We start from the raw sequence: 10,660 nt of genomic DNA, 5'->3' as shown, positions 1-10,660 counted from the left end.
AGATATAAATGTTGCAGGGAGAAGGACTAGAGTATCCATGCGAGAATTTATTTGTTTTTGTTTGCAAATGAGAGAGCATGAAGATAGCATTATTCATAAGTCTAGAAGATTGTTCCAATAGTTTTTTGTTGATTCATTCTCTATGATTGAGTCACAAAGGCTTTATGAAATCAGGAAAAAACAGAGCACAATTAGAGGAGAAGTCTTGCAAGGTATTGAAGAAGCTATGTGACGCGGTGATACTGAAGCATCATCAATTGGAACTCGAGTGATTTTGCCTTCTTTCTTCACTGGTAGTAAACGTTACATGTTTAATAATTGCCAAGATGCTATGGCTATTTGTAAGCATTTTGGGTATCCAGATCTATTTCTTATCCTTACTTGCAATCCTAACTGGCCTGAGTTTCAAAGATATACTAATCGTGATCAAGTTCCAATTGCTGATCGGCCAGACATTGCTTGCCGAGTCTTCCATGCTAAGATGAAGTGTCTTCTTAATGATCTTAAGAATGGTATTTTTTTTTGGTCCTCTTAATGCAGGTATATCGAATTCTATATTGAATTTATGCTTACTTATAAAAATTTCTATATCTTCAGACATTTTTTTACTTTTTAGGTATGTATACAATTGAGTTTCAAAAAAAAGGTTTGCCACATGCACATATTCTACTTTGGCTTGATGGAAGGAATAAATTGCAGAATATTGAAATTGTTGATGAGTTGATTTGTGCGGAACTTCCTAATCCTATGAAGTTTCCACATTTGTATAGTGTGTTAGTAAATACATGATTCATGGCCCTTGTGGTAGGGTAAAACCAACTTTTCCATGCATGAAAGATGGAATATGCTCCAAGTTTTATCCGAAGCAGTTTGTTTATTATATGAGTTTTGATGAACATGGTTATCCTATTTACAAGCGTCGAGATATTGGTGTTATAGTTAAAAGTCATGGTGTTGATCCTGATAATAGATTTGTTGTTCCATATAATCCATTATTATTGATGAAGTACCAGGCTCATATCAATTTGGAATTTTGCAGCAAGTCAAATGTTATAAAGTATCTTTTCAAGTACATTAATAAGGGTCCAAATTGTGTAACTGCAACCATTAGTCATTCAACTGAGACAACTCATTCTTTTAAAGTGGTTGATGAGATCAAACAGTATTATGATTGTCGGTATCTTTCACCTTGTGAATCTATGTGGAGAATTTTTGCATATGAAATTCATCATAGATGCCCACCTGTGCAAAGACTCACATTTCATTTACCTAATCAGCAGCATGTTGTGTTTGATGATCATGATACTATTGGCTCTATTTTATTAAGAAATAGAGATTTGATGACAATGTTTACTGCTTGGATGATGGCTAATCGAACATATGTTGAAGGGCGAACACTAACATATGTTGAGTTCCCAGGTAAATTCATTTATGATTTACAATCTCGACAGTGGAAACCAAGAAGAAGGGGATTTTCTATAGGAAGATTGAGTTTTGTTCATCCTTCAACTGGTGAGCTGTTCTATATGGGTATGCTTCTCAATGTGCAAAGAGGATGCACCAGTTTTCGAAGTATAAGGACTGTCAATTCTGTTTTATATGATACATTTCAAGAGGCATGTTCTGCTATGGGTTTTTTAATAGATGATAATGAGTTTGTCTTGGCCATTAATGAAGCAGCTGAGTTATCTTCTGGCGCCTAACTGAGAAAACTTTTTTGTTTCATTGTTAATATCTGGTTCTGTCTCTAGGCCTGTTTTAGTTTGGAATCAAACTTGGAAATATTTATCTACTGATATCATTTATTACAGGCGAAGTGAGCTTCATTTTCCAGATATTTACTTAATCTTTAGTTTATCTTTTTTATTTATAGGATTAAGAAAAACTCTTAACAATAAATAAATAGAAAATGATATGCACAAAGTTTGGAATACATACATAGCATGAAATTTTCAAACAATACAAGTTTTTGATATCTTGATGAATTTACTAACTGAAAAAAATATATATTGCAGGAATAACAATGAATGACGAAGAGTTACAAACATTTTGTCTAATAGAGATAGAGAAATTGCTACAGGCCAATGGAAAATCATTAAGAGATTTTGCTAGTATGCCTCCTAATGTTGATTTGGTCTCACAATTTAGTAATTCTATGGTGTTGCGTGAATTGGAATATGACATTTCTGTGATGCTTGAAGACGGTTCAAATTTTCCAAAGTTGAATGAAGAACAGAAGTCAATCTATAATAGGATTATACATTGTGTTACTAACAAGGAACATGGGTTGTTTTTCATTTATGGGTTTAGTGGGACTGGAAAAACTTTTTTGTATAGACTCTTATCTGCCAAATTGCGTTCTCAAAGAAGAATTGTTATTAATGTTGCTTCAAGTGGAATTGCTTCATTATTGTTACCTGGTAGTAAGACAGCTCATTCTATGTTTGGTATCCCACTTGAATTGAATGAAGATACTATTTGTAGAATTCCGAAAGATAGTCCTAAGGCTGATTTAATTCGGCTTGCTGAGCTGATTATTTGGGATAAAGCTCCAATGGCTAACAAGTTTGCATTTGAAGCTTTAGACAGAAGTTTTCGAGACATAATGACGTCGATTTTGGTGTCTTACAAAGATCTACCTTTTGGAGGAAAAATCATTGTTCTTGGAGGTGATTTTTGACAGGTTTTGCCTGTTATTCCTAAAGCTTCTCGTGCTGAGATTGTTATGGCATCAATCAATTCTTCAATTCTTTGGAAGCACTTTGAAGTGTTGACGTTGACAAAAAATATGCGGTTAGAAAGTGCTACAAATCAATCAAATCTGGAAGAATTGAAAAGGTTTTCCGATTGGATTCTTCAGATTGGAGAAGGGCGTATTGGGACAATAATTAACGAAAAGCTTTTAGTTCAAATTCTAAATGAGTTTCTGATTTTTTTCTTCTGATAATCCAGTTGATGATATTATAAATGCAATTTATCCTGACATAGTTAGAAACTTTGATGATACTGATTTTTTCCAAGACAGAGCCATATTAGCTCCAACAATAGAGATTGTTGAAGAAATCAATGATCACATTGTTCAATTGCTACCTGGGGCAGAAAAAGAGTATCTAAGTGCTGATTCTATATGTGGTAGTGATGCTTATTATGATGTTGATGTTGACTGGATAAATACTGAGTTTTTGAATCAAATAAAATGTTCAAGGTTATCGAATCACTTATTGAAATTGAAGAAAGGCGTGCTTATTATTTTGTTGAGAAATATTGATCCAGCTGGTAGCTTATGCAATGGTACTCGCCTTATTGTTAGAGATCTAGGGACAAATGTGATTGGAGCTGAGATTGTCTCAGGGAGTCATGACAAATGAATTTTTGTCGGTATAGAAATTATCAAATGATCAATCGTAGTATAGTCTAAACCGACGCAAAATCCTTCATCAAACAAATCTACAATCTATATCCGAGAGTACTAGTCTCCCGAGTCGTTCTCCCTTGGAATTGCCAAAGTGTGCATCTTATTGATTTAGTAAGCCTTGTTGGAATTCCTTGAAGGTTTTAGCAAGGTAATGAGAAACAAACAATCAATTATCAAAAGACTTGGCTTAGGGTTGACATTAGAAATTCTATCCTTATAGTCCATTCAATGTTGACAACAATTAGGCCTTGCTTCATTTAGTTATCCCCTAGGTATAGAGGGAGGTCAAATGAAAGCAATCAACTTGAGTCACAAGTCCTAGCTTCACCTTATGGGAATCTAGCTTTAGTGCACTCCAAGCCAACTAGCAATCCCTAATTCCAAATCAACTATTGATACAACTATTCAACTTCTTCCAAGGACCAAACCCTATGCCAAGTGTGAAAATTCTACTCCATAGCTAGTGTTGTTATTTTATCAAACATGTGATGAGCAAGAAGGAAAGTCATAGTAAAATGAGAAGGAAAGTCGAATTGAAAGTATTGCAACACAAAGATCTAACAATAAGTCTCAAAGAGTAGCAATGAAAGTCCAAAATAGAGACGAAATCCAAAATTACAAAGTTGAATTCTAGATCTATGAGAATTGATCAATTGCATCTACTACTTGAAATTGGAGAAGAAAATCTATGACATGAACAAAGTGGAGTGAGAATTGTAATGGATCTCACCAAAAAGTCATTGAAAATTCAGAAATTAGATGAGGATGAACCCTAGTGAAGCTTGGAATCTCCCTCTTCTTCTCCCAAAAAGTGTAACTAACTCTCCTCTCCCCCAAAAAATATCTAGCTCTAGAAAATGAACTAACTAAGTGTCTTTAACCCTTGTTCCTTTGGTCTTCTTAAGCTTTTCCTGCCAAGGTGTTTCTCCAAGAGTGGGATCCTTAACTACCTCCACGCCTAAGTCACGTGACTTCTTAAAAAATCATATTCGCAAATCGGCGCGCACGCGCAAGGTACGCGCACGCGCCGTTGAGGCGTCTTGTAATGTGCGCGGAGGCGTGATGTACGCGTGTGCATCCATGAAGATCCTGGCTTAGCCGCTTCTCAAGCCGGCTCTTGGCTTTGGCTCCACGTTGCCCTATCCGCGCGGGCGCGCCAAGTGCGCGCACGCGCCCATGCGGAAATTTCCAAAGCTTAATCCTCATGCTTCCTTCCTTTGTACCCGTCTTCCTTCTCTCTTTCGGTCCATTCCTACTCTATATCCTGAAACCACTTAACACACAAGTCACGGCATCGAATGGCATCAAGAGAAGATTAGAAATGTATCTATTTTAGTGCGAAATAAGCATGTTTTCATTCATGAGGCGAAACTAAGAAAGGAATGCGAAATCTTGTATTTTCATATAGAAAGTGTGTGGAATCATTGATAAAACCCCTGAAATCAGCACAAGATAAACCCTCAAATTGGGGTTCGTCAACCTCCCCACACTTAGATTCTAGCATGTCCTCATGCTTAGAGAAATGCAAGGAAACACAGAAGACCGAGGGATTGCAAAAGTATAAGACTCATGAAGTGCAACCTACTTATATGCATGCAACTATGACTAGTGCCACTATCCACTTGGTTGGGAGCAAATTAACCTTCTTAGGACATATGCGAGCACATGGGATACGATGGTGGTCAAAGCATAGGACTTGCCACTTTCTAAGCATCAAATGCAATATGTGCAAGCTTGCATGAGGAATGCTCGCGAGAGCCGGGAATCAAAGGATTGAGCATCGAACCCTCGTCGGAAGTGTTTGCACTCTAATCACTCGGTGTTTGGGGTTTATTCTCTCAATTCTCCCCTAATCATGCTTTCCAAGATTTTTTTTTCATCTAACAATCAACAATTATTCAATGCATGCATATAATTATCATGAGGTCTTTTCCTAGGTCGTAATGGGGTTAGGGTCAAGGTAGGGTCATATATGGCTAGTGGACTTAGAATTTGAATCTTTGATTAACTTAAACTTTTCCCACCTAACCTACATAATGACCTATACAATTAAGTGCTAACCTAACTATCCATTCCTCACCTTTCCACATACTTATGCATTTTCTTTTCGTTTCACCATACTTATGCATTGATTCCTCTTGAGCTTCACTTTGGGGCATTTTGTCCCCTTTTTATTATTTTTCCTCCTTTTTTTTTTTGTTCTTTTGTTTTTCTCATTTTTCATTTTTTTTCATTTTTTTTTATATACAAGAGCGTCAATGCATAAGGTTTTACATTTGATCAATACATGAGTATGTACCCAATTCCCAATATTTTCAATAATAACACAAAATACCCTCTTATTCACCCGATGTCCCATGGTTCCCACACTTGAATGATACTCACACACACTAGCCTAAGCTAATCAAAGATCCAAATAAGGACTTTTATTGTTTTCCGCTTTAAGGCTTGTAATGTACTAAATTAAGAACAAAGTGGGTTAATCGTAGGCTCAAATTTGGCTAACAAAGGAAGATAGAGGGTAAGGCCATTTGGGAGAGTGAGCTAATGAAATGATGGCCTCAATCATATAAATGCATGAATACACCAAATAATGGACATAAAGAATCAAACAAATCAAAGATTACAATCATAGAGAGAGAATAATGCACACAAGAAGGAAAAATAAGTGGTTATAAGATGTAACCACATCATTAGGCTCAAATCTCACAAGCTTGTGTTCTTAACTTCAAACCCATGTTCCAAAATATAATTCTTCATGCAATTTTGGCATCAAAGCATTAAAATTTGCAATGCCATGGTCGCCCCAAAGTGTTGGTTTCCTAAGAGAGAATTTCATTGTTCCAACCAAGCAGACTTATCATGCGAATGGTGCCAACTAAAACCTAATCATGCAACCTATCCTAATTTATTCAGATTTATTCAGATGTTACCTACGGAGATCAGTCGGCCGACCTCCCCACACTTAAAACTTAGCACGGTCCTCCGTGCTAGAGGTTAGGTGCACTCGGCCGAGTGTGCCACATCCCCAATGCCATTGCTATCCCCGCTTGAAGTTGCGGTGGAGGTGGAGATATCGGGTTCTTCTATAGGTGGGGTGATTACGCTGAGAAGCCTCTTCACATGAGCATAACGGCGTTGGTTACGCCTCTCATAGCGGTCTAATTTGTTGTGAAGGTCTTCAAGGTGTTGGGCGGCCGATTTTTGTGATGTAGATGAAGTGGTAGCGTGGCCAGTTGGTGTGGGCAGTTCAATGTCCTTGGTGACTTCCGGAGGCTTGAGGCATCTCTTGGTCGGAATGATATCACCATCGACCGGTATTGAGGTTCGCCTATCTTTAGTCTCCCGGTTGACGCCGGCTTTCGCAACTAATGCCGTCACTAAAGCGGGGAATGGTAGATTTCCCTTGGCATGAATGCGCCCCATGGATTGGCGGATGGCATGCGGAACGTCGACCGGTTTCTCGGTCAAGATGCACCATATCAATAAGGCAAGCTCGGCGGTGATGGATGACCCATGTGTGCTTGGGAGCACGTAGTGAGCTAGAATTTGGGCCCATGCCGTGGCTTCTTGAGTGAGGTGGCGGACATCTAAACCCTTGGGTCTTCGCTTTATGGTCCCCCGAATCCAATATGCGTCGGGTAAAGCAATGACGCGGAGGATCGCACTCCAATCGAATGCGCGGTCAACGCATGTAGCCAAGACTTCTTGGTAGGCGTCATACGCATCCATTGACGGTTCAATCCCAAGGACTTCTCGGATGGTTTCCACTGTGACCGACACTTGTTTTCGGCGCACAAATATTGATGTGAGATGAGGTGAGTGGAAGTTGGAGTAGAATTCCACCACCCATGAGAGATTGGCCTCCGTTGGTTGCCTCAATAGGAACCTCCATTGCCTCCGGTCAATGTGTGGCATCACAATCGGACTGAGGTGAGCCGGTAAGACTAGGAGGGGTTCCGGATGGTAATTCCTTTCAATCATTCTGGAGTAAACAAGTTCGCAGTAACGGTTGGGAAACTTGTTTGAATCCTTAGGAGGGTTGTCCTTCTCTAGAACGTCAACGGGGCCCTTGGTCTTCTTCAGGAGGGGCCTGGCCGTTAGTTCTTGGCGCACTTTATTGGAAGCTGGCTTCTTGGGGCCTTTCCCGTTGTCCTTTTTGATGACCATCCTGTGGAAGCAAGAAAGGGAAAATATCAAACTCAAAGAGTGGAGGTACATGAGCTCTATGTAATGAAAAGTTATGCCATAAAATATGGGTATCTTTGTTACATGACAGCTGCAACACGTAACTAGGATAATGTGTGAAGAGCAAGGCAAATTATTTTCATGTGGTGCAAGGGTAGTTTAAGCATGCAAGGAAGAGGCATGAGAAGCGCACACCCTTGGGGGCCATAATTGGAAGGCAAGCTAAGAAAATGGGAAAGAATGGTTTGTGGAAAGTGGGGATGCACTCAAAAGTGATTAGTTGAGAGGCAAGGTAGTCACAATGAGTCCAAAATTCAAGTGTGCCTTTCATCGAACACTTGGTGTGCATCCTTCAAGTAGTATGTGATTATGTGAAAATGAGAGCAATGTAACTTTCCACAATCCATTATTAAGGATTATAATGCATATTGAGTGCAAGAAAAGTAAGCAACACCATTCATCTATTCATGTAAGTGAGTTTGAGACCCAAATGCCCATGAAGAATTGGATTGAAAGAGAGGAGAGAGCAAAGACATCCCAAGGGAGTAACTAGAGAAAGAAGGAAGAGAGAAGAAAAAAAAAAAGAAGAAAGAAGCTACCTAAAAGATGGTGCAACTAAATGAATAAGAACTACAAGAGATTAAAGGACTAAGAGGGAGCCTAGTATAATACCTTGTGAGATGGAGAAGGATATGGGAGAAGAAGAGAGGTGGAATGAGAATGAAGGGGTGAGTGTGCCCCCTTTTTGTTTAAAGAAGGCGTCGATCACCGGCGCGTGCGCGCGCGGTGCGCGCTCGCGCAGGGAGCGAGGTGGACTAGGGGCGCGCGTGCGCACAGTGCGCGTGCGCGTCCATGCGCTTGGGCTGGCGGCACAGGAGAGGCACAGGGGTGGCATAACTCTATGGACGAAGTACCAGAGATGGCTTCAGCGCTTTTTGGCGCGCGCGCGCACTGTGCGCGCGCGCGTCCTCGTGGTTGTGCCCCAGGAATGAGAAGGGCCTGGAGGGGGCTCAACTCTCTGTGAAGTGGCCCAGAGAGGAGTGCACACTAGAAGGGCACGTGCACGGCTGCGGCGCGCGCGCGCGCGCGTTTCGTGCTCGCCTGGTATGGACGCGTGCGGGCCAGGTGCGCGCACGCGGCAGAGCTGCTGGGTCGGTGGCTTAGTGTAAGCTTGAGAGTGGCTTAACTCTCTGTAGGATGTACTAGGGGGGTCGGCAAGGCAATCGGCGCGGACGCGCACAGTGCGCTTACGCGTCGATTGGCAGATTTCGCCCATGTGCGCGGACGCGCCATGTGCGCGCATGCGCAGAGGGGTGGTTTTTTTTTTTTTTCTAAATTTGCAAGTGTTGACACCACTTTTGACATTCCAAACCCCCCCCCATACAGCCACTTAAGCACTATAGCAGGGCATTTTACTTGGTAAACTATCAAGGAAGTCAACAAATAAAGCGGAGTTGTCATTAAAATCTAGCTAACAAACATGAAGTCAAGTGTCTATGTACAAATCTCAAAGGAAGATCTTACCATGGTGGGGTGTCTCCCACCTAGCACTTTTGTTTAACGTCCTTAAGTTGGACTTTCAGTAGCTTATAGTGTTTGTTCAAGGGTTGCATCCCTCAAGAGGAACACTTCAAATTCCTTGGCGTTCTTTCTTTGCTCACCATGATACAATTTGAGACGGTGCCCGTTTACCTTGAAGATGTCCGGGTTTGATGGGTGGCGCAAGTGGTAGACTCCATAAGGTTCTACTTTCTCCACTTGGTATGGCCCATCCCACCTTGATCTAAGCTTTCCGGGTAGTAATCTCAACCTTGAATTGTAGAGAAGGACTAGGTCACCGGGTTGGAATTCTCTTCTCCTAATGTTCTTGTCATGGATGGCTTTCAACTTTTCCTTATAAAGTCTAGAGTTGTCGTAAGCTTCCAATCTCAAACATTCTAATTCTACCAATTGAAGCTTTCTCTCTACTCCGGCTCCACCCAAGCTCATATTACACTCCTTTACGGCCCAATAAGCTTTGTGTTCAATCTCCACCGGTAAGTGACATGCTTTACCATATACAAGCCGGAAGGGGCTCATGCCAATGGGTGTCTTGTAAGCCGTTCGATAGGCCCACAGTGCATCGAAGAGTTTAATGCTCCAATCTTTCCTATTCGGCTTTACAATCCTTTCTAACACATGCTTGATTTCCCGGTTAGAGACTTCGGCTTGGCCGTTTGTCTGAGGGTGGTAAGCCGTGGCGACTTTGTGGATGATGCCATATTTTCTCATGAGGCCGTCTATTCTTTTGTTGCAAAAGTGGGATCCTTGGTCACTTATGATTGCTCTTGGGGCACCAAAGCGACAAATGATATTGTTCCTCACAAAAGAATACACAACATTAGCGTCATCCGTTCGGGTGGGGATTGCCTCCACCCATTTTGACACATAATCGACGGCTAACAAGATGTAGAGAAAGCCATTGGAATTTGGAAATGGTCCCATGAAGTCGATTCCCCATACGTCAAAGATTTCGCAAAAAAGCATATTTTGTTGGGGAATTTCGTCCTTCTTGGAAATATCTCCAAACCTAATACATTGGGGACAAGATTTGCAATAGAGAGAAGCATCTTTGAGGAGAGTTGGCCACCAAAATCCGCAATCAAGGATTTTTCTTGCCGTTCTTTGGGGCCCGTAGTGACCACCTCCTTCGGAAGCATGGCAAGCGTCCAAGATTGCTTGGAATTCGGTTTGAGGTATGCACCGTCGCATTATTTGGTCCGCTCCACACCTCCACAAATAGGGATCATCCCAAATATAGTATTTGGATTCGCTTTTCAGCTTATCCTTTTTGTTTTTGTCGAGATTGGGAGGGAAAGTGCGTGAAACCAAATAGTTTGCTATTGGGGCATACCAAGGAACCACTTCCGAGATTGCATGCAAAGCGTCTAAAGGGAAGGAATCATTGATAGGAGTGGTGTCGCCTTTTGTGTGTTCGAGGCGACTTAAATGGTCCGCCACTAGGTTTTGGGAACCGCTCCTATCTTTGATTTCCAAGTCAAATTCTTGTAATAAGAG

At 41.1% G+C, this 10,660-nt stretch overlaps 2 protein-coding genes across 2 annotated transcripts; both read left to right on the top strand.

Moving 5' to 3' along the window:
• Positions 1-307: 307 nt before the first annotated feature.
• LOC107633408 (uncharacterized) lies at positions 308-1,703 on the top strand. The gene is made up of 3 exons (XM_016337044.3): positions 308-512; positions 617-764; positions 809-1,703. The coding sequence occupies exons 1-3, from the start codon at positions 308-310 to the stop codon at positions 1,701-1,703; spliced, it is 1,248 nt and encodes a 415-aa protein (XP_016192530.3).
• Positions 1,704-2,023: 320 nt separating this feature from the next.
• LOC107633409 (uncharacterized) lies at positions 2,024-3,368 on the top strand. Its single transcript, XM_016337045.1, has 2 exons — positions 2,024-2,669; positions 2,953-3,368. The coding sequence occupies exons 1-2, from the start codon at positions 2,024-2,026 to the stop codon at positions 3,366-3,368; spliced, it is 1,062 nt and encodes a 353-aa protein (XP_016192531.1).
• The last annotated feature ends 7,292 nt before the right edge of the window (positions 3,369-10,660 follow it).

This window comes from Arachis ipaensis, chromosome B3, assembly GCF_059453495.1.
Source record: "Arachis ipaensis isolate K30076 ecotype BB chromosome B3, ASM5945349v1, whole genome shotgun sequence".
Taxonomy (NCBI): Eukaryota; Viridiplantae; Streptophyta; class Magnoliopsida; order Fabales; family Fabaceae; genus Arachis; species Arachis ipaensis.
Note: the sequence above shows the minus strand (reverse complement) of the source record. Positions and strands in the feature narration are given on the sequence as shown.

Bases quoted from the DNA above. Each gene is read 5' to 3' on its own strand.
- LOC107633408 (XM_016337044.3), top strand. From the start codon at position 308: ATGTTTAATAATTGCCAAGATGCTATGGCTATTTGTAAGCATTTTGGG. The intron at 513-616 runs GTATTTTTTTTT...TTTACTTTTTAG, and splicing joins TCTTAATGATCTTAAGAATG to GTATGTATACAATTGAGTTT. The intron at 765-808 runs GTATAGTGTGTT...CCCTTGTGGTAG, and splicing joins CCTATGAAGTTTCCACATTT to GGTAAAACCAACTTTTCCAT.
- LOC107633409 (XM_016337045.1), top strand. From the start codon at position 2,024: ATGAATGACGAAGAGTTACAAACATTTTGTCTAATAGAGATAGAGAAA. The intron at 2,670-2,952 runs GTGATTTTTGAC...CTGATAATCCAG, and splicing joins AAAAATCATTGTTCTTGGAG to TTGATGATATTATAAATGCA.